Source organism: Magallana gigas, chromosome 1 (genome assembly GCF_963853765.1).
Source record: "Magallana gigas chromosome 1, xbMagGiga1.1, whole genome shotgun sequence".
Lineage (NCBI taxonomy): Eukaryota > Metazoa > Mollusca > Bivalvia > Ostreida > Ostreidae > Magallana > Magallana gigas.
In genome coordinates this window covers 7,590,188-7,614,917 of record NC_088853.1, presented here as the reverse complement: position 1 = coordinate 7,614,917, position 24,730 = coordinate 7,590,188, and the positions used below count along the sequence as shown (strand labels likewise).

Sequence of the window (24,730 nt, the reverse complement as noted above, 5' to 3'; positions counted from 1 at the left end):
ATGGCCAAATAGTAAAAATGTAATAAATCTTAGAAAATCTTCTTCTCTACTCTCATATATATTTGTTAAATATTAAAAGCATGATTATGATGTTCATGAAGCCCTCTACCAAAAAAGATAAATTCATGACCCGTCGATCAAGGGTTCAGGCTCTAGGGTGGGGCCGTTAGGCCAAATAGTAAAAATGTATTAAATCTTAGAAAATCTTCTTCTCTACTCCCATATATATTTGTTAAAAACTAAATGCATGGTTATGATGTCCATGAAGCCTTCTACCTTAATTGTGAAAGTCATGACCCCTCGTTCAGAGGTTCAGGCTTTAGGGTGGGGCCGATATGGCCAAATAGTAAAAATGTATTAAATCTTAGAATCTTAGAAAATCTTCTTCTCTAATCCCATTTATATTTGTTAAAATCTAAATGCATGATTATGATGTCCATGAGACTCTCTACTAAAATTGTGAAATTCATGACCCCTTTGTTAGGTGTTCATGCTCTAGGGTGGGGCCAATATGGCCATATAGTAAAAATGATTTAAATTTTAAAAAATCTTCTTCTCTACTCCCACACATGTTGGCAAGAAACTGAATACATGGTTATGATATCCACTATCTCCTTTACCTAAATTGTGAAATTCATGGCCCCTGGGTCAGGGGTTCAGGACATGAGGGGGGGGGGGCAATATGGCAATAAAGTGTTAATGCATATTATGTTTAAAAATCTTCTTCTCTATTCTCACACATCTGTATAAAAAAAAAACCGACTAATAATTATGTTTACCAGGAAGTCCTCTACTGAAATTTTAATTTTCATGTCCCCTGGGGTATGGGTTTTGACTCTAGGGCAGGGCCAAAATGGATGTATAGATGTTAATGCATATAACGTTAAAAAATTATCTTCTTTACTCCCACACACCTGAAAGGAAAACTGAATTCATTATTTTGTAGACCAGATCTTTTAGTTTTTCACCAAAATTATAGGTTTCAAGGTTCTTTTTTAATTAAATGTAGTTGTCATTACAAATTTAAAATTTTTCTACTCCAGTATGAAACCTAATTAATTATAGATGCAAATATGAGACTCCATGACAAGTTTGTGTATTGGATATATGCTACTCAGGTGACCGTAAAGGCCAATTGGCCTCTTGTTTAATGTTCGGGTTCGATATTCTGCATAACAGTGCATTGTTTTCACAAACCGGTAGGGGACGTGTATTGCTTATGCAATACTCTCAGAATGCTTGTTAAAAATAAATTTCATTAAAGAATTTTCAAAAATGACTTTTAGTTAGGCAGGTACACAATGCTATTGTTCGCAGTCCTATGTTAATTGTCTTAATCCATTTCAGCATCGACATACACATCTATAAGCTTATATATAAGTATTTTTGGAAAACATCTAGAGATTCTTGACACTATGAAAATACTATTTCATATGAAAGACAAACATCAGTAAAACAAAACAGAGATAAGCACTTTGAAATTAAAAATATATTTTAACACACTGGATACTGGTCTCTTTATTTTACTTTCAAACATAGCATAGCTTACATCAACTTGTTACTTTTGCTGTTCCTCAAAAATCATTACAGAAGCTTATTTAACATATGTTCATTCCTTATATTTTGTTGTTTATTTTTAGTGCTGTAATTCTTTGAAAATTTCTTTGATATGCTTCATTGTCTGCTTTGATTTTGTTTTCTTTTTTCACTGCATCCTTACAGCAAATCTCTGGAATTGAAACAAGCGTGTTACTAGTACATCTTTATGTTCAAATTTTCTTAATAATTGTGTTTTGGTATGTTATTATTTGTAATCGTACACAATATACAATTGTCCCCATCAGTGGCGGATGCAAAGGGCGACACACCCTAAATTGTCAAAATGAAGTTAAATTATACTCATTCTGGCAAAGAAAATGTACAACTTGCGAGTCTTTATTATCTACATTTTATAAACTCGTGAGAATTTTCTATTTTAGACCAATTTCAGCGATGCAGAATGGAGAAAACTCGTGGGTTAAATAAATGTTGAAACTTACGTAGAAAACCTATTTTAGTTACGCTCTCATTTGGTTCAAATATAAACAATCACTCACCTTTAAGTAATTTGTTATATTAGCTTGTGTTTTTAACGACTCTTCCATGTTTATTATGATACAAGTACAATTCGTTATCTTTTTTTAAAACTTCATTTACATCGTCCCATAGAACTGGATTTCTTTTCAAAAAACTGATAAATCTTCAGGTCTTTAATCTACAAACCTTTAAACTTGTGAAATGTTTTATAACTTTTTAGTATAATACGAGAAGATATCACTAAATTAAAAAAAATAAATCATTTTTACCTTTCAAAATCTATAGAATACAGGAGCTCCAGACCCCCTTCCAAAAACGTCTGCCCCCCCCCCCCCCCCAACTTCAAATCGTGGATCCGCTCCTGTCCATTACAGGTATTACATAAATGTATATTTCTTTGTTTTCCATTTAAATTATGAATGACAGCTGAATGACTAAAATCGCATAAAGCTCTACGTCTTTTCGCCAACTTTTCGAAATGATAATAATTATGACCATCAAACCACTTTCTTCTTGCTTTGTAACATTATGCTGATAGCCTGGAAGTAATTATTTGGGACCTCACCTCTGCACTTTTGTAGGCAACAACCCTTTCTTTCCGGTAAACAGAAGCATCGGTAAGGCATGAAAAACAGGTTAAATGGAGACGGTATTCGCCATTTGTAGTCATTGATGACGGTGTATCTCTCAAACCTCCACAGCTTCTCAGAGTCATTCTGTACTCTCTCAAATGTGTAGCTAAAAAGAAAGGTCTCATAAGGATGAAGACAATTTTTTATAGTTCATACAATTTAAAATCCTCTTTTGGGCTTCAAGTTTATATTTCGTTATTTAAGATATTGATAAAACATTTCGCCAAATCATCAAAATGAGGCATATTCTAACTACTAGTGGTATCAGGGGCAATTTAGTTAAAATTGAGGTGAATTCGTACTTTTTACAAGCATGGTCTCATTGGTGCTTAGTTTCTTTACCATATTGACGCAAAATGTTCTAAATTGTAATGATCTTTTGCCCTTGTCAAACTGTTGTTGTTTTTTTTAAATTCAAATATCTTTTTTGAGTAGTCTACACGTAACCAGGGAGTTTTCTGACCATAAGCTATGGTAAAAATTCATATACTTTATAAGGAGTATTCGATTATTTGACATTAGGTATTAAAAATATTGAGTTCAGTATTAAACGTATTAATGAAAGAATTATGTTATTAAAACAAATATTTATTAAATATAGATTTAGAAATATCAAAAGGAATGCAGATGGTGACGTCAAAGTAAATGCCGTCCTCATATCGCATAAGATTCTGACAACAGACTTTTTACATATCCATGAAAAATAAAACGGAACGCCTAAACATACCCGCGTAAAAAAGTTTAATTTGTAGCAGAATGACTTAAATTGTATAAACATGGTGTTTTTTTTCTAAAGTAAAACAAATATATTTGGCGGAGAAATATGGTAAACTGCAAAACAGAAATAGCAATAACTAGACAGTTACGGAGGAAAACTGACACATGTATAGAACTGTTTTGGCTTAGGCAAAACAGGTTAAACACATAACTATGTTATTTTAAATATATACTAGCAAACAAAAATTCTAAATTTCATATGTTTATCATATCACGTTGATATTACGTCAAAATATATTTTTACGCCTTTTTAACTTGTCTAAAGCATGTTGCATATAAATACTCTCTCACGATTTGTGATAGTATCATTTCATTCGACTCGATGTGTGCCTTTACTACCCCATCAAGGCCCAGGCACCGGAAACAAAAAGCTTGTTTTATAAAAGTTATATATCACCAATTTTGATTGAATGATCCTGTATGTATTTTATTCAATATTTCTTTATCATAATTAGATTAAGAACATTTTTTTTATATTTCAGATTTTGATTAGTGATTTTTTGCTGCCTAATAACTTTTCGATTTCAATATATTGATAAATGACATTTACATTGTTATCATACCAAATTATCAGTAGATCAATATTCTACAAATAAGTTTATATGTTTCTTAAATAAATATATAATAATTTAAAAACAAGCCTGAGCGTTAAGATCAAATACTATATCCAATTATTTATTTGTGTCTGCCTCTTTTATCAAATCATGGGTAATAGTTTCATGGTTCAATCTATGTTTTAGAGAGATTTAAATAACAACTATTGATATTTGAAATATTTTCTTTCTTCTATGGACAAACTGAAGAGCAAAAACTATATTTTCCATAAAATGTAATATTTATGACGCCATGATGACCGGTCGAGGGTAAGGTTTGACTGTTGTATCTTATAACATATAAGCAATGTTATGTTTAAATAAAAATATAACTGTATTGACTTTCAAAACTCCAAATTAAAAACAAAGTAAATAACATTGCTCAAAAAGTGTACAAAGATTTAAATTTTGTTAATACGTGATCACGTTTTCCGGCGAGTCCTTTGCGCTTCACAGAATTCACAGAATTTGATTACTGGTGCAACCAAACTCTATTTATATTGACAATTTTTTATTACTCAAGTGACAAACACATTACAATTACCTGAACATGGCGATAACAAGGTTGACCAACAGGAGATTGGAGAACAACAGATAGATCGCCGCTACAGCTTGTACAGTCCAGTCTTCTTGTGGACATCGGTTGATGGACGTGTCAGACTCCCATACAGAGGTCACGTTTGTGCAATCTGATTGGTCACTTCCTAGCGTTCATAAAAACTAATTGAATGAGTTTTATTAAACATGCATACTGATAAAACGGATCAAGAAAAACGATGGAAAGCAGTAATAGTGTAGTAAAAGTTAAAGTGGATGATGTATATCATGTACACTTTTAAGTGAAAATAAAACTTCTGAAAAATAGTTTATTAAGTAAACAGTTATGTATTTTATTATCGATTTTTTTATTTTATCCACAATCATTACCATCAAGTTGATCAAGATTCAACTCTGCGTAGAGCTGCCAGTATGGGTAGTATATGATGGTCCATATCCTCCAGTTGGTCCAATCACCGCTCCATATTGTCTGGTGGTCTGGCCAGAGGTTTGCATGGTAATAGATTCCAACTCCTAGTACCACAAAGACAGCAATGGATAGGAAACCGAGTAGATCCTTCAGCTAATATGACATTAAGTTAATCAACTAAAGCTTTTTTTCTTGTTGTATTAAGTTAATGATATAATTAAGCTACGATTTGATGTTTTGTGTAAACAATATAGGATGGAAACTTATATGCATACCATTTCCTTAATCATAAGCAGTGTAGGTCCAAGTTTTCTAAAGACAAGAAACACTTCCAGAAACCTCAAGTACATAACTAGAAGAGAAAGCCCAAACATTCGTCTGGAGACAATGTACGTATCTGTTATTTCAAGGTAATAGACAAGGACCGCTGCTATAAGTAAGAAATAGGACAGTAGATCTACCACATTCCAGAAGTCGTACAGGTATCTTTTCGCGCGTGACCATTTACTTCTGTGAGAACGACCTCTCTCTTCCAGACAACCCTATTATAAGTATGATACAAGTGAGATACGAAATATTATTTTCAGCCATTTTAATTTGGCAAAAAAGGGTTTTTATTTTTTATAGAACCAATTTTGCAGGTGGGAACAGTTACATTATATAAAAAAAGATATGTATTGAAAATATGTATTGAAAATTTCATTTTTATATCAACTATCATATAGAAATGATCTAGTTTAAATAATAAAGAAGAATTTATTGAACTCTCAAAAATATTGTAAATATTCATAATCTTACAAAACAGCTGATGAGTTTTTCAGAGAAATCCCCAGCGCCCCATGCATATACAATGAACTCAAACAACTTGCCAATATTCTTCTCGTAATATTTGGTGCTAATGCTTGTGAGTACAAATGAGCTATAAATCACGAGCATTATGAAAAACATCATCTGAAAAAATATAAACATTTTGTTAATCAAATCTGTATAAATACGCTTTCACCAGAGGACTAAAAAGGCCCCAAAATACCCTGTGTTTTTTCCTACTGTTTATGATTTCATTTCCCATAAAATGCGTTTTATGTTAAAACCGAAATCCAGATATTAATACTGTTCAAATGAAACCAATGTTTCACCAAATTAAAACCCTTGTTATAAAAAAAACCAAAAAACACAGAAATTCTTTACATTCGTCTAAACAACATATACCAATGCTATTTTGATATAGTTGTTACTAAATAGTGAATTGCCTTTATTTTCTTGGAACGAAATGTTTGCTCTTTTCATTTTCTACTTACATAATTAAACATATATTTTGTTAATGGTGCCGAAAGGAACATGCGAGGCTTTCTGATTGCAGACTGAAAAATAAAACATCAAATCATTATTTATTTCATATTTTTTTTATAAAACACTTTTAATTTGATTACATTGGGTTCACTCATATTTATTGGCAGGTCTTGACTGGACCGCCATTTCTAACAATCACCGATGGTCCTCTCAAGACTTGTATTTGAGTGTAAGCTCCTATGTTTTGTTTACTTTTATGAAAGGCTTTAGGTCAGGGGCCAAGTTGTTGTACCACTGTCTGTTCATATTTTTCTGAGAACACGTATGAGCGACTACATCATACATAAAATTTTCGTAAGCAAAGGTGAGAGGACAAGAGTGAATCCCCCAAATGTCTGCCTCTGTGTCCATCAAATCAATGGCTTGTTCTGCGTTTTCATCGTACATTCTATCCATAATACCAAGGCACCGTTGTTCAAACAATCTACGAAAAATAAGCAAGATCAACTAGATGAACTGAATTGTTTACTTAATTCGATTCATGCCTTTACCAGCAATGTTTGTTGAGCGGTTTAATTTAAAGATCGTATAAAACATTGTATAAATCATTTCATTTCAATCATATCTTTAACAAATTCCCACTCTGTGATCTATAATACAATCATAGGTACTACTAACGCGTATTAGACCGCCAATATCTTACATAATTGACTGCTTCCGGTTTATACCAAGTACTTACTTTGAATGTTCCTCCAAGTCATTCGACAATACTTGTTCTTTGACATTGTTCGCTTTCTTTGATAGCTTTTTCAGAATAGCCGAACACACTAATCCAGTCACTTCAAAAGATAAAATATTGATTTACATGGTTTAGTGGTTCGAGCATACGTATCAATATACCACAAAATACAACGTAAACGAGATAATTTTCTACCAATTTATTCACTTACGCTGTATTTATTATTACTTATCAAATACATGAAAGCATAAACTTACATAGATGGTTTTTTCCTCTCAGCCAATAAATTTCAGCCAATTCCTTTCGATTTGCAAAAATGGCCCAAAGTAAAATGAGAGAAATATTATCGTCCTCTGTGGATGAGTCTTTTGTGAATTCTGCAAGATAAATAATGTAAATGGAATGACGTCTAATAGGTTCATGTATTTTGGATTCAATAAAAATGTAGCAAATATGTGTTTTCTTTTTCTATGAAGGATGACCATTTACAAAAGTACAATCCAATGAGCTTGTCAAAGAAATATGCAATCATGGTGACCATGACGATTTGCACGCCTTTCTATAAAATGAGTAATTTCAATAGTTTTACCAATCTAAATCTATTATGTACAATGAAAATCAATTCAATGATCCTTTTTAACGAAATATGTCAAATATCATGAAAAAAAAATTTCTTACGGGGATGAAATTGTTCATTTAAAGGTTATATTAGTATTAGTTTTTCAGTAATCATACAAATAAACAAAGATCAAATCTATTCGGATCTATTTATTAAATCGTGGTTCAGGAGATACATTTGCGACGTCAAGATAATGCATATAAAAAAAAGCTGTAGCATGGATAACTGTACGCCGGAGAACTCGTAACCATGTGACAAAATGTTTATATCTGTATTTTATTCTTGATGCAGAAACATATTTCTGGCGATATTTAACTAGCAAGACGTTTCTTTTAATAAGTATCAATTTATGGAATATGGATGCTCCTTAATGCATATAAATACAAATGTTTATGCAAACTATGTGTGTTCAGTGTATAAGATAAGTAACAGTATTTACAAGTTATATGCTGCTCTGCTCAGATAACTAAATAGATGTTTCTGTAATTTTTAATTATGAGAAAGAATAATAATACATTAGGGTGTTTTTTAATCTTTTTTTTTTCAAAATGCATTTTAGTTTGATTCTTAGTAATTTCCAGTAGTTTTTGTTTTCATTTTGTTTTATCTTACACGAAATCAATGTTAATGTTCAAAGGATTTCTGACATCTATGCAATATTATAACTTTGAAAAAAATCTTAATTCCAGTGAGATATCTCACTGAAGAATCTCAAATATCTAAATAAGTTGTTTTGTGTTCACAGTTTGCCCTCGCGATATCTCAGAAGCTTTGAGTGGTTAAGGTCAAGATCTAGTTAATGATTCGAGAGTTCGTTTTGAAAGTAGATTCATTATGACGTCATAATTAATTTGAAGAATCGTTGCCTCGTACTTTTACGGCTTAAAAGGGATAATGTAAACAATTAAACATTTTTCTGACATCTCAAGTTAAATCATGGGAAAAGTAATCCTAATACCTATACTCAATTTAACATTATTTTAAAGAGGAAGTCAAAAGCTTGTTTCATATCGTTGTTTTTGGAGAGACTGTACACCCCTGCGAATGTGTTCGGAATGTTTTGTGTATCGTTGCTAAGTATGTAAAAAATCCAGAGGTGCTCGAATGAAGGTTCTTGAGACTTCACCGAGATTTGTTCAGTTCCTGTGAAATTTCGAGCGGAAGTATAAGTGTTCGGATAATATTCTTAAAATACGTAAGTACTTGTCGATTTTCATACCATACCCTACTTTGATTTATGTTAAAACATCAACGTCTTTAAAGATGTATGTCTTATTTCACCATCTAGCGGTTTTTTAAATTAAACGATGATACTCGAAACAGAATTATCGTTCGTGTTCAACCAGGTATAGAGTGGTTGATGATATAAACATTAGGTTGCTTAATAAAATCATAGCCATGTTTGATGCTTGTGGTGTGCAAAACCAAGTTTTAAAAAAAAATTAAAGGGTGAACGTTTTGCATTAAAACTTATTAAATCGAGCCATTTTCAAGGAACATTCTGCATAAATTAGTACAGTCTGTTTCACTATTAGTGTTATTACTAGGTCAGGCGCGGATCGAAAATTAATTTTTATGGGGTGATGTCTACTATGCATGATAATTGTCGCAACAGCAGAAAATAAAACTATTTTTGTATTGTCACATTTATTGCTAGGACACAGTTTACCCACCAATTAATGAAGATAAAGTTTAAAATCAATAAACCTCTGAATTTATAATTGACTACAAGTACCTAGATTCTCTAAAATAGACTACAAACACGAGGCACAATTTATACTGCGAAACTAAAAGGGTAAAAAAAACATCGTGATTTAAAATTTGAAAGACAATAACATTCGCAGGGGTGTGTTGGCAATTTAGATAAATTTTATTAGTCAAATATGGACAAAACTTTTCCCCTTCATATTTCATTGAAAATGCTAATTTAAAACATGACTTTTCATTGTGTTTACAAAAACGTTTAGCCCCGGTACACTTTATCAAACAAAGCTATTGTTATGAAGCATTATGGAAAGAATTTATATCTTTAATTTTATAAACCTGTATTCACCTTTCATAAACTAGGTCTTGACCTTAAGAAACTTTTATGTGTCTTTTATGTGTCTTAAGATTAAAAAATCAAGTATTTAGTTTATGTTTTAAGTGATTTGTTTCTCGTTTGTCTGATAAAAAAAAGATTATAGATGTACACAATGATAGCGTTCATTTTATATTTAGTACTTCAGTTTATCTGTTTTCGGTCCTGAGACAAAAATCTTTGCCTCAGAAAGATCTCAGAAATGGTAAACAATAGAACTACTAAACTGTGTGGAACGATAGACCTATGCATTTAGATGTGTTAAACCATTTTGTTTTATTTATTGTCCTAACTTCCGTCACAGGAAATATTCCACAATATATTTTATCTTTTTCGTTTTACATGGAACGAAAGTTTCAGTATAAACTTCCCATATGTTATAATTTACGATAGTAAAACATACGCATGAAATGACTGTATTTTCGTGCAATATAATAGAAAAATAAATGTTATCTTGGGTACCGGTTCGCCTAAACAGTACCCGTGTACAATGTCTCTAAGAGAATCACTGCAATGTCACTATGGTACGAGTGTTCCATGGTACTTGTTGTACAAGGTAAAATCACCTAATACAAAGCTAAGGACAAATGGGCATGGAATTGTTGTTATTTTGTGACACAATGTGTGATATATTTTAACACATAAACAAAAGATTGGAGAGTTTAAAATGTTATTTCAAAGGGTATTCTCGCTGTTTCACCTTCGTATCGTAAGATTTCTCGACATAGTGCTTCAGCTGATTTTGCCACAGGCAGGTGAAGTTCTTCTATCTTTTCTTCTATATATTTCTGCTGTTCTCCAACTTTCTTACTGTTCATTTTTATGACTTTACACCTATACTTGTGACACATTCTTTTTGCGTGTTTCTCTTCGATTTGCTGAAAAAGTGCACTCTATGAAATAAATACACTACATACATTGTTCTTTAAAAACGAAAACAAATCCGTCCCTTAAATTATACATCATCTTATCATCAATCAGCGGTTTAGATAGCTCTCTAAGATAGTCGGAATTGATGTATGCTTTAAAACACAAATAAAGAACTCAAACCTTCAATATCCACTGCATATGCAGACAATCTTCAGATTTAAATTTACAGTCTTTGCATGAAACTGTCTGAAAAAGATTGTTTTTATTGAAAACAAAACAACCACAACATTCTAGAAAATGAGGAATATATGTAACGTTTCTTAAATTTGCGTCATCATTTTTAAAATACAAAAGTGTCTGAAACTCAAGAAAACCAGATAAGATTTTCGCATTTAATATTTTGCGAAGTAAACAGAGTTGTGAACACGCTAATATAAAATTATGGCAAACATAGAAAATATACAGCAGGCTTTTTCAAAGCTTATCTTACCTGCTCATACAACTCTGGTAAATTTTTTGGATCAAATTTTACCCTCTGGTCCAGTAAAACTCTCACGTAATCACATCGGTTTGCTTTCAATGCCTCTAAAAGAAGCACCTTAAAAAGAAAGGTAATTCATAATAAATTCATCACATTCGGCTGTGACACTTATGTAATAAAACAAGCTAAAACACATGTTTAAGAACGTATTTAACCATAACCAAGCTGTGCTGAAAATTAAAAAAAATGCTAAACTGGGGTTTTTTGTGGCTTATATTTAGATTACGATCGTACATCATCTACATTTGTGACTATGCATTGTATTACGTTTTTAAAGTAGTAATATACTGAAGAACAGTTTTACTGATCTTACAGGTCCACATTCCTCCAAAAGATCTGATTCTTGCAGAAGCTGATATCCGAAATAGAAATATAATGGAAGCGACGTGGGAGTAGAGAACTTCGGATTCAACACGTAAGGTCTGGATTCCAATTTGAATCCTCCTAAAATCTGATCTATAATCTTTTTTTCGGGGTTGACGGAGTTTCTGCGCAGAAGTTTCCAAGCTAGCGAAGACCCTTTGATGGTGGTTCCGTTCGTTTGAGAGTGAGGGATTGCCGTTTTAGGGCGCAGGTTAAGTGAATTTGCGAACTCCAAACCTAATAAAAATGTAAACAATAATACAATTTTCTTTCTGCAATATGAGTACCTAATTAAGGCTCATTACTAAAAAAAAAACAAGTTGTCCTCCCTTCTAAGTATAAAACTGTGGGTCAATAGATAACTATTTGTTAAATTTCCCAAGGTAATCGCACTATAAACGTACATAAATGATAAACAGGAGTGTCAAGAACGACTTGATCTTGTAATATATTATTATAAAATATGAAATCATTTAACCATGAAATTTAGAGTAGTTCAATTTTTTGTACAGAGTCAACCAAAAACGACTAAATTTGGCAACAATTTTGAAAGGATGATTTTCTCCTTTAGAATTAAACCTTGAGTCAGTATTACCATTATTGTTATTTGATGTCATTAAAAATTCATTCAAACACACAACAATTATTTTTTAGAAAAATACACACAAACAAAATCAATGCAAGAAAACATTCTGTTTAATTTGTCTTAAACAAAATTGTGGTTTTTATTTTAGGTCTGATAGAGTAAAATGTCCTTTTGTTTTAATGACGACCTGTGTTTTTAATTGTTGACAGTATAAAAGTACATGAATAGAATATATTACTATTTATCTTATGAAAGATATGACCTGTAGTTCAAACATACAGATGCTTGTTCTACAAAATTGACAATTTCTGTTTGAATCATAGGAAGTACCACGTTTCACTTAAACGGACCCGTTTTGTTATAGTTGTAAGATTGTTTTCAATTTTTGAACATTGTTTGAAAATAAGCTATGAAAATAAATTTAAAAACCTTACCATTAGCGTTGTTTCTTTGGAGAATATTCTCCATCGACCAACAACTGATTACAGCCTCCCCCACAATATTGGACAACATAAGTGGGTCATCTTGGTCAAGGTCAAATACTCCGACCTAGAAAAAATATTTCAAGTCACTTAAGAAAATCGACTCTGTCATCATAAATTCATATTTCAATTTAGCTTTAATCATTTAACACGGCCCTGCTGGCTATACTATATTTGTATATACGAGTTAGAGAGACATGCGGGTTCAAGTTTTCGGATATACACAAGATTTTATCTTAACCTCTTTGTCGATTACATGTCATATAAAATATATTTAATTACATGTAGATATAGCACAACTACTGATGCTGCCATACCATAGTTTTATACCTAGTCCAATTATATACAATGGCATTTCTTTCTCTTCGCAGGGGTGTTAAGGAAGCATATGGGCAATTTAGCGTCTTATTTTGACTGTTATATTTAAAATCGTGAAATTAAATAAATATTTTGAATAAGATCAAAAACTGAGTTGTATCCTTTAAAAAAGATGTCAGTGCAATTAAATCGGGTAGTACATTACTGCTACCTTGTAGCATTATCACGTGACAACTATATATAGCTTGCGTCTATTTCTTCACATAAAATGAGATAGACCAACACTCCCCCGCGGTTTCCAAAATAAAATAAACATACCAAGTAAAGGCAAAACATCTCAGTTTAATCAAAACCGCTACTAGACTTTTATTATCTTCTAAATTAACTAGTTATTCATCAGGCTCTCGTTAAACCTTCACAACCTTTATAAAGTTTGCACGGAAAACGTTATGTTGCATCAAAACTACACACAACATGCGATTCTAGCAGCATTTTTCAATTTAAGAATTGATCAAACTAACGATACGTATAAGATTTCAAGTTCAATATATACGGGGTAGTATTGTTCTAGTCGGATTTTTATATCGTAAGCAACGACAGAGGAAAGACTGGCCGAGAAATAAAATCAAATGTACATACATTTTAGCGAATGATTGATAAAACTAACATCTATGCCAGTATTCTTATGTTCAGTTTTCAATTAATCACACCACAATAGTTTATTGGAGTTTTTAGATGAGTTACATTTTGAATATGTTTACAATGCATTCCGATCAAATTCACACAACATTCAACTTTTAGTCATGACGTCATCAATGTGTAAATCTACGTAATACAAACTAAAAAAGAAACCTGTCTTCAGTATTTTTTTATTTGTTTATGGTCTACGTTTCGTTGCTTAGATATTTAAGAAATGAACTCAATGTCTACCCAAGTTATACGAGTATAACCTGGGTTGGGGCAATTTACGCTTTATAATCCGCGAAGCGGATTATAAAAAAAGCGTAAATTGCCCCAACCCAGGTTATACTCGTATAACTTGGGTAGACATTGAGTTCATTTCTTATAATTTAATTTTCTGTAATTTGCTGTATAAATTGAGTACGTTTACTTTTAAAAATGATATTGATCTGTTCAAAATTCAAACGTAACGTCAAGCGGATTAGTACGTTTTTGACGTTAGTGCATTGTGACGTGTCTTGTGACGTGCAAACCAGGTTATACAAATTTAACTTAATTTTTCTATCCAATCAAATGCCGCGTTACAACCAGAATTAAATTATTTGAATATGTACATAACTAACATTTGTGATTTCACGGAATTACATGTAACTCAAATTCCATATGCTTCCTTAACACCTCCGCGTTTTAACTGAACGCTTTTATAAAAATCGATTTTTTATTGTGATTAATTAGATATTTGAACTTTGATTCAGTTGTCCTTTTCAAGTGAGGAATCACATACCAAATCTCTGTTTTCATCGATAGTGTCTAGATGTGCTTTTAGTTCACTATATTTCTTATCATCAAATCGGATACCAAATAAGACGCTGGCCTTCTTTTTCAGTTGTCGTTCGCTAAAAACAACACAAAATACGTCAATGAATCATCTGCAACCCAATGCGTCTGTAATTATGATTTGTGGTTTTTAACATGTATTCTCAAAATGCAGAAACAATATTAAGGGCTATGGACCAAATTCACTCCTACAATAGTGATTTTCATTTTTGAGTTGTCGTTCGCTACAAGCAAGGATGATAGGTTAATATGTCGTTTGCAGTTCAATACATAGCTGTATTTATAATATGGTTTTCTTGTTAGAGAATTGAAAAAAAACAATATATACAATACTTTTCTAGAAAGTCAAAAACCAGGTCTGCTGCTTTTCCCGACCCCTTCATTATGATTACAGGAAGTTTATTTTTGAGCGCTTCTGAGATGTGGACTATGGTGTCAATGTCTCCTTCACAAACAATTACTGCTATCGGTACAGGCATTTCTAAAATAGTAGTAAAATATGTTAGCATTGGACTCTCATAGAATATTCATATAAATAAATCTACACATGTATTGCATAAGGAACTAAATCAAATAAGGTATAACCATCAGAAACACATTATCACAAAATAGTTATTAATGATTCCATAGAATACGGATGAAATATAATACTATAGCATGGGAATCTACTGACATATACTTTTATTGTTTTGAGGGGGGGGGGGGGGATGGGCTTAACATTCTGTTGTATACATCAGTATGCCACAGCATTGCACACGGAATATGTTCAACCCGGATGTCCTCTCTCTAATTACACGATGCATTTTAAATAAAGATATTGGTTAAATGCAATTTAAACACAGTGTTGGACACATGCATGGGATCCAAGATGTCAAGCTCAAGTTCTACAGCTACACAGAGATATAATTTTACTGATGTCCATTTTCTGGCTGAAGAATGATACGTCTTGCTCGGAGACATATTTTTCAAACTCCAAAAGAAAACTGTCATCATCTTCACCATTGGTCTCGAAGTGAGGATCGGTTAAATATTCTGTTCGGAAGTCCTGTCATAAAAGATAGTCCTGCTGATTTCATTGTTTGTTTATTGTTTCATTGATATCGATAACAAAGTTTAAATTCAAAGTTGACACAATAATTTGATTTGCAAATGTAAAATGATGTGTAAAGTAGGTTTCGTATGACCATTGTCACATCAATTAAGTAATCGATAGATTAGCCTTTAATACGATTTCAGATAACGTTTAATTTGTTACGTTTATATTATATTTAGGTATAAGGATTTTCTCATTGACTAAATACCATATTAATATGTACAAGGTATCCTTTTTAAGGTTATCACATTATGTTTTTTTTTTTATTCAAATAGTCTTATAAAAGAGGCAAAAAAATTAATGATTTACTAGAAGAGGCTTACTAGAAAAACTGTTGCAAAGGTTCTTAAAATATTAAAGAACATCTACACAAATGCATCCATACCCCTTTTCTAGCTATGCTGATGAGTTTGATATGCCTGTTTGTATCATTGACACCAATTCCGTATCCTGTGTTGTTATTCCGGAATTCCATGTCTCCATAACTCTGGTAGGCCTCCCTGACGCATCTTGAAACCCCTTTCTCATTGCCGCGGTACAAAATCCAGGTTTCTGATTATAAAATTAAAATATTTAAACCATAACGATCAGTGATAATAATAATCTTTATTTATCCATCAATGATAAGCAAATAATATTACAAAGATCGAATACTAATAACAGTTTGTGTATTTGATCGTTTGTTTGTTTGAATTTCTTGAAATTGTGTTATACGTTTTTTGAACATGCATATTAGTTGTAAGAAAATGCAAACTCATAACTAAACAATTGCTTACCTCCGCCACTCTTTGCTGCCTCTATCAGTGCCGTCTGGAACACTGTTTTTGGCCAAGGTTTTGGAACAAAACTGTCTGAGTCTCCAATCACAGAAAACACCATGGTAGGTGTAGAGTTGACTCCATTTTGAATTTTGTTCCATACCTCTTTCACTTTACTTGCATCCTATATTGAATTTGTAAATTAAAAATGATAATATTATCAACAAGTATACTATTCTATTTAGATATAATCGCTTTTTACAAACTGAAAACAAAAAAAACATAATATTGTGAATTGAAAAGGCGTGAAAAAGCGGAAACTATGATAAATCACTAGAAAAACTGTGCTAAAAGGCATTTGCTCTTTAACAGTTTATTTTTATAATTTTTTTTTTGCTTTTTTGCTTTCAATTTACGTTGTCAGTATATGATTTTGTAAGAAGTGTCAAAATATAACAATCTAAATGACGTTAATATCTAAACAGAACAAATGATATTTGTGGGACACCTATTCCCCTTCCTTGGGAAATATCTGCGAAGCAAAAACCGGAAATTTCCAAAATTTTGAATTATTGAAGTTTAAGGGTCAAAACTCGTACTTAAAATCGCACTTGACCTAGATCAACGTGTATACTGAATTTCATTATAGTATGTACAATCTCTGCAAAGAAAATGATTGAAAACTCCTAATGGACCAAATGACTGACAGACAACAGCAAAGCAATATGCCCTCCCTTCTTCGAGAAGGGTATAAAAAAAGCTGTGGTCTACCTCCTAAGTTTAATTTAGTTACGGTTTTTTTTATAAATTCAAAATGATGGTACCCGGTTTTGAAATAAATCAAAGAACTAAAATTAAAGAGTACACTAGTATTCAATCGAAAAATTCATTACATATTTTGATTTCTTTTCAGACAATTATATCATATCAAGTAAAATTCAAACTATTTAGGCCCTGCGAATGAGATCGAAAATGGTGTTAATTATACATGATATAACTGTATAAAAAAAGACAGAGATTCCTCTGTATAATCATTTTGATATTATTTCTTTATTAATGATACCATATCACGGTTGAGTCCTGTTACACTATTTATTACTCTAACTTCTTTCAAAGTAATTATTGAATTCTTTACCTTCAAAATGTATCATATTAAATCATAACGTATAGCAATCTTTTTAAAAAATAATCGACGTTGTCGTTTTTTATCCACTATATTGATTTTCACATTTTTTGTAAATAAAGCCCACGATCTAAAGGAACTTGGAAAGGAGTTGAGCTCAATTTTTTTCTTCAAAATTTCCTTCCAATGGTGAATATGAATGTTGTTAAAGCTTTGTCAAAATTTGAACTTCAAATATCGAGCTACATGCAAATTACATAGAAGAGAATTTTTTGTTTTGTAAAGATTTCATCTAATGTTGATTTTTGTATTTGTTAAAATCATCTATGAACACATTAAATCAGTTAATCATATTTGCCACAAGTTCATTTGCCAAAGAAATGGTATTTTAATTCCTTTTTATATTTTGTTAACAAATATAAAACTCGAACTTATTTCTTTATTTAAAACATACAACGACTTCTTACCTCTCTATATCGCTTGTAACTCGACTTCTAACATTCAAACTTCATCATTAAAAACAGGTAAACATTTTTTTTAAATATTTAAAAAAAATCATCAAGGTCCCTTTAATATTTAACTCGTACTCTGGAAACGACGATCTATATCCCATAGCAATCACACAACCAAAACGAAATAAGTGTATGAATGGTATTCAGAAAGGTCTCCGTCGGCAGACTTAGTTACAAAGTTGGTGTGTTTAAATAATTGCTCTGAAATATTTCATGCAAATCAATGTGAATGAATTGTTTAAAGAAATTAATGTTTCGTGTCTTTCATTACTGTGTGTTTTTCGAAAAAATAATTAACCCCCCTCCCCCCCCCCCACAAGAATAAGATAATTCATTGCAATATTTACAGCCGGTTTCTACCATCGTGCGATAAAGAAAATGTAAGTTCTGTTACTGTGTGCAATGTTATTTTCGCTCTTCCTAATTTACGCCTCCCTGCTCTTTCAAGCAGTTTCGCCCAATCTTTTAGGCCCACTCACAGCTGTGTTTTAAGAGAGATACTATAAAACATTGGAAATGACCCAGTTTTAAATTTGCCCGCTGACAAAGATAATAAAACGAGGCGAATATTTCCCTGCATACAATAAAATAAAAAATATTGTGAAATATTTTGCCGGGATGTCATACAAACACAACGGTTCACATTAGGGCCTTTCCTAGGTTCACACGGCGCAATAATGCATGGTGTGCGTTACAATGCAAACATTAGTAATATGTATATACATATAGTATGTACATAAAAGAACAAAATATCGTTCTTACAATAATTTAAAACACATTATTATTAAAATGACAGAAAACTGCATAATTTCAGCTAAAAATTGATCCAGGTGGAATATATGGTCTCAGGTAACAAGTTGAATGCATCTCAATAACATTCGCACCTTTAACACCCCCCCCCCCCCCCTCCCCGTTCCTACCTGAGATTTAATGTCCGTTAAGAGAAGGCCTTTAAATATACAACCTTACATTTTACAGAAAGCCTTTAAATATACAATCTGAAATTTTACAGATCATACTAGCATAATTTGTTTTGCACAGTAAAATGGTCTTTTTAAAGAATTAGTTTAATTCATTAACTTCGTTCAAAAGTGCTGATTATTAAACCAATTTAACTGCATCTTAGATCAGATCTTGGAATCAAAAGTCTCAATGTTTTGTTTTCTTAATTTTTTTATTTGTTAATATACACTGGCAGCTTCACTAACACTCAAGGTCAATAAGTTTTAGGAGTTTTGATCATTTGGCAAACAAAGTGCAACCTGAAGTTAAAAAGTCCTTTTTTAATTGGAATGAACCGATGCCATCAAATACTATACTTATTTCAATTAAAAAAAGAAAAGGTTTCCATTTGTATCATCTAGTTTATATTTCGACTTTTTTACGCTAATAAATTGTTGTTTTCTGACATTAAAGATGCAATGAAATTATTTAAGAGGCAAATCAACACAAATTAATACCGACTGCCAACAATTTAAATGGATTCACCATCGATACACTGAAGGTGTATTATTTAAAAAACGTGTTTAAACTAAGTCTGACTTTAACTTTAATAGCTGTATCAATTTTGGAGATCCGGGTCCATGATCATAAAATGCCCATACTCAAATCATTATTTCATGGGAGATGGTTTGTTTTTAAAAGTGTAGGGGTAGCAACAATATAGAAATAGAAAATATTGATTACTATTTAATATGGGGACCATTTGTTATTTGTTCGAATGCTGTAATAAAACATGTATACTGTGAACGAATTCTGATTTTAATCTATGATAGCTTAATTAACTTGGATCAAGACTTCAAAATCCGTATACAAACTGTAAAGAGTCTACAGGGAATAAGATGTCTGATGAGATTAAATAAAAACATTATATACGGGTATCTGATTTTAACGCCGACGAGCTGTATTTTTCTGTAAATTCAAACAAAAGCAATCAATTGACCTTCACTACAAAGTCCTAGACTAAGCTAACTTAAGACACTTAAGGTATTAATGTCCACCCTACCCTATCATTAAATGGGAACATAAAGACAATTGCAGATACACAAATTTCTGGTTTTAGGTTTTTTTTTGCTGAGATAATAGTAATTCCCGGATAATTTGGATACCCTGTCTATTAAATCAATATTCTAAATGACTTATTCATATTTTTCGTTTTTCGTAAAACTAAGAGATAAACGACGTTCCATCTGTAGACATTTTGTAAAAACTTGTTCTTGATCCGAGTAATCAAAACTCAAGATGACATGTGGTGATAACAAACAGAGTTCAAAATCAAAAGTGCAAAGGGAAAATAATAAACAGAAGCAGAGCAAACACGGACCTCTAAAAAAATAAAGGTAGGACAAGTTGCCGAGGGGGGAGCGAGCATCCAAATATTTCATTACTAATGATTGTTTAAGTATTCAATGTATGGAGTAAAATGATAAAACAAATACCAAAATTACCCTGTTCATTCTGCCTCTTGTTGTTGATAAAGATTCAGGACTCAACTTTCCTTCTCCAGAGTATTAAGCATAGCTATCTCTTAGAACCTTGTCAAAATGAAACACATCTGCTCACTGAAGAATTCCTCTCACGGTTTGTCATTTAACACAATCATGAACACGTTATTGCCTGTGTGCACACGCTGTAGCTACTGAATTACATACCTTGGTCTACAGAAACTGTCGAAGATTTAAATGCATTCTGTTCACTATGTCGACTCTGATTGTTTTTTTTAAAATGCACCCAAATTTAGCTCGTTTTCAGAAAATGACCTCTTTTGAGTCAATCGTTTGTTTGAACAAAGAGCGTAGTATTCTAAAGGCTGTCATGAATTCATTTCTATTCTCAACTGCTACTTAAGTATATCAACCGGTTAACAAAGTTATAGTCAGTGTTAAATGTGTTCTCGATCATTTATTTTCCTTTTTACTTCTTTTAATATTTTGGCCATGTGGTTGGGTGAACATGAATACCGTTATATATTGTTTATGTTTTATGTCCGATTGATAAACAGATTGAGTGTTTGCAAGACATCTGATAACTGAGACAATATACATGTACTGTAGTTAAAAAAAAGGCGCTGCAAGGCGGTACATCCCCTTGCAAAATATAGTGTGGGTGCATTACTTAGGATATACAATTATGGAAGATCCAAATAATTATCTTCTTAAAACCTCTTTGAATAAAAATAATCGTTATTCCTATCCCCATGTACGGGGCGGGGGTACATTTACTTGACTTTAATAAGGCAAAAAAAACACAACTGTTTAAACTTTAGTAATATAGCTATATTTTCTATGTTCATTGACATGCATTACGCATTTATGTAATGAATAAGAACGTAGCTGACGATCTAGCGATTTGTAGTCTGCTCTTTGAAAAAATTCAAATAAACATTTCGTAATTTCAACCCCGATTTTATTTAATTGAGTAATGTATCAACAACAATTAACATGAAGTGAATTCCCGATGATATTTTTTACGATACTCGTCTCTTCTGAATTATAAAACTGTCCTTCTTTCGGGAAAATTAGCCCAAAATTCGTCTCAGAAAGCTGATTGTTTTGATTAAAATTGGATGAACTTCATCTGATGCTCGCTTCAGTTTTACACTTTGGACTTTCTTATAACTCCCAATTACTAAGAAACGTTAACAAGGCTTAAATACAGCAACATATCTGTAGTATAGAGTAGGTCCTTTCGTGCTACTTTGAGGTCTTAACAAATTTGAGGCAACGACGATAGATCACGAAAGAGTATTATATCAAGAGAACAAGTTTAGGAAGTCCAATTCGGATATAAATAGATCAATTAAATAGATCAATTACACGAAAATTTTAATCTGTTTAACAACTAAATCCGTTCATCAATACACATATTTTATCATATTAAAATGAACAGTGTATGCATTATCATTTCACCCAATTGCTACAGTCATAAGATGAGGTTGACAAACGTTGTGTATCAAGCAAATCTTTTTATAAATTTAACCTCGATGTTTTAGTACACAAGTTAAACAATGTGCGATACGATCCTCGTACTTTTCAGTAGTATATACGTCTGTTTGCCCCCTTGAGACAATGAGGAAACAATAGAAGAACAGTGGGTATTGTATTGAGAGAGGGACAACGAGGTATTTGACTTACATTTGTGAAGGATACCTGACCGAGAAACCGAGACCCCTAAAATCAAAGGGGTTTTCTGTTGGGAAGTATAATAGACGGTAATTAACTCTGACCTTAAAAAGAGTAAGGGAAAAGATACCTGAAGGTAGTAAAAATCAATAGCTGTGTAGATGACAACTAAACTGAATAACCGGGTACCCCTGAACACAAATAGAGTATTGTGTTGTGGGGGACAAAAGAGAAAGTAATCGACCCTGAACGTAGAACGAGAAGGGGAAGGATACCTTTGCGTAGTAAAATTGATAGAAATGTGCGAAGTTTAATCCCCGGTCTTGTTTTTAGTTTACATGTGCGCTTTGTAGGTCGGTATTGAATGAAAAGAGACCCGTCCATTTAAAAATCTACAATACAATCGACTGGATAGAGAAAGGACAAAGCCTGGTTTACCCGATCACTGTACATATTTATAATAAGAGAAATGACAACCATCGTTTAAAAAAAAATGTAAACACAAATTGCTGGTTAGAGTAAGGACACAGCCATATAGACAAACTAGTTTGGAGATACGAATTTTATGTTTATTTTTAATACGAAGACACGTTTGTATAAATGATTAGATTCTCTAAGTGTTTATGATTTTTTTTTGATTTTGATGTTTCCAGGCTTTGAAAACTAAGTGAAAAATTGCTTTGTGTAATTTTTGATCAATTTATTCTGATATAAAAATTCATTATATTATACAAATTTATGTGTAGTTTCTACATGGAAATTGAATGGCACAGAGAAAATGAAGTAGAATATGATAAATGACAAAACTTTTTCAAGTTTCAAACAGAATTTTAACAAAAGGTGCTTTTCATCATCATTTTGACCACTTATATCGTAAAGGTTGCAAATGTTGCATTGTAGCATCCCCGGCTAATTTTGTTAATTATCGCGTTCTGAACAACATTTCACGTTTTTCAATTCCGGAAGGCAGTTTTCGATGTCTACATGTACCGGTAAGCCGTTAAAATTGTGAATCCAAACGGTTTTAAGCAGAGTCCTTTTCTGCTAGGAACTATGTCGGATTCTTCGTTGGGTGTCCAATACTGTCGTATATCCACGCAAGAGTTGTGTTCTCTCACATGGACGTAAACGTTGTATACCAGATATCAACTTTGTGCTTCGTTCTTGAGGATTATTTCTTAAACGGTGTCCAAATCCGACACCAAGGATTTTAACTGAATTAATTTCAGATTAATACTTTTTTTCGTTTGTATTTCCATTCCATTACAGAGTTCGTATTGTCTAAGATCAATTCTAGGTTCCTTTTGCCATTCTTAGACCTTAACATGTCTTTCGCTCTTTTGGTCTGGAAATGACAGCATGATGTTTTTGCAATGCAGTGTCTCTGCCCGGGTGAAGTTTGAAAAAAATAGTCTTTTGTAACATCTTATGTCAGGTTTAGCACGTGATTATTGACAAACACGCCAACTTATTGAAAATGAAGGTTTTATGGGTCAAATAATTAATTGAATGTAATTTGTTATTTCCAAGAAATTTGATAGGTAATCATTAGAGCGAAAAAAAACAAACAAGTCGATTAACGCAAATGACTAAACCATCATAGCTTTCCTCCATCCTTGATAAATCACAGCTTTAAGTGTATACCTTTAAAACAGGCGATCAGGTGCGCATTTTACACTTACGACACCAGTTTCAACGCGACTATGATCAGACGTTCACCGAGGAAATCTTTATTGTCAGCGATCGTGTTGTCTCACAAGACATACCTATCTACAAACTAAAGGACATGATGAGCGAACCAATTCAATGTATTTTTTTTAATGCCAGCGAACTTTAAAAGTTATCCAAACGAGAATCGAAAAAGTAATCAGGAAACGGAAAGTTTGTGGAAAACCGGAAGTACTAGTACGATGGTTAGGCAGATCCTTACCTTTTACGGGGGCATGGACTGTAGAGATGACGGAATTTTGCAATGAGAACTTCAGAAAATCGTCGAACAAGGAACTATTTGTTTATTGTTTGGCATCATTATTTATTGTGACGACACTATTATAGGGGAACGACAAGGCCCACTTATTAGACGAATATATTTGACAAGCGATGGAAATCATACATTTGCGCATTATTGACCGTATTGACCTACACATCTATAAAAAAAGGCAACGCCAGGGATGCGTCATTTTTAACTTGAGAATCGACTGTGACACTCCTGTTTCGTCAAATTTGAAGCCATGGCTGGACCAACTTACACTTCGAATCTTGCTCGAAGGGGTCAATTTCAACACACGGATGAGGGTGAAAAATTTATACCGATTATTTGTAGCAAAACACAGAGGAGTGGTGGAATACTCAGCAGAAAAAGAGCTTACAAGATTTTGGTTCGCCCTCCCTCGAGTACAAAACCGAACATTCAAGTGAAATCGGTGGCGGCCGAAAAGAGAGAGCTATCTCCGAATTCAAAGAAATAATGCGTAACGACGAACCACACATGCCACTAAAAAAGAGTATAAAAAGAAAAAAAAAATGGTTTCTACCAGACGACTGTCAAACACCAAAGGCAAAGGACGCATAAAAAAAGAAAGGACGACAGAGGATCCCTTACAATTCATTGAAAAAAAAAGACTTTAAAAACAAAGAGGAAGACTACTTGGAAAAAAGAATATCAAGGGATT

General features: G+C 32.4%; 1 protein-coding gene across 2 annotated transcripts; it reads right to left on the bottom strand.

The window, feature by feature from the left end:
* Window positions 1-1,434: 1,434 nt before the first annotated feature.
* On the bottom strand, window positions 1,435-20,616 carry LOC105327007 (transient receptor potential cation channel subfamily M member-like 2). Of its 2 annotated transcripts, XM_066082045.1 has the most exons (21): window positions 20,385-20,616; window positions 16,321-16,486; window positions 15,930-16,096; window positions 15,364-15,496; window positions 14,785-14,932; window positions 14,399-14,510; window positions 12,568-12,682; window positions 11,498-11,784; window positions 11,134-11,241; window positions 10,824-10,889; window positions 10,474-10,651; window positions 7,332-7,451; window positions 7,075-7,174; window positions 6,588-6,819; window positions 6,344-6,406; window positions 5,844-5,996; window positions 5,321-5,587; window positions 5,006-5,198; window positions 4,623-4,782; window positions 2,642-2,814; window positions 1,436-1,729 (listed from the first exon to the last, which is right to left on the bottom strand). In XM_066082045.1, the coding sequence occupies exons 1-21, from the start codon at window positions 20,391-20,393 to the stop codon at window positions 1,617-1,619; spliced, it is 3,063 nt and encodes a 1,020-aa protein (XP_065938117.1). In that variant the 5' UTR covers window positions 20,394-20,616; the 3' UTR covers window positions 1,436-1,616. The 2 variants fall into 2 exon arrangements, with proteins under 2 accessions (XP_065938123.1, XP_065938117.1); XM_066082051.1 differs by lacking the exons at window positions 15,364-15,496; window positions 16,321-16,486; window positions 20,385-20,616 and having other exon boundaries at window positions 1,435-1,729; window positions 15,930-16,055.
* Between the last annotated feature and the right edge of the window lie 4,114 nt (window positions 20,617-24,730).

What these genes read in the sequence shown, in the direction of transcription:
- LOC105327007 (XM_066082045.1), bottom strand. An exon ending in GTTTTTGACTTTCTAGAAAA is followed by an intron (nt 14,511 to 14,784) that starts GTATTGTATATA and finishes TGTTGTTTTTAG; the next exon opens with CGAACGACAACTGAAAAAGA. An exon ending in CTTGTTATCGCCATGTTCAG is followed by an intron (nt 2,815 to 4,622) that starts GTAATTGTAATG and finishes CTTTCTTTTTAG; the next exon opens with CTACACATTTGAGAGAGTAC.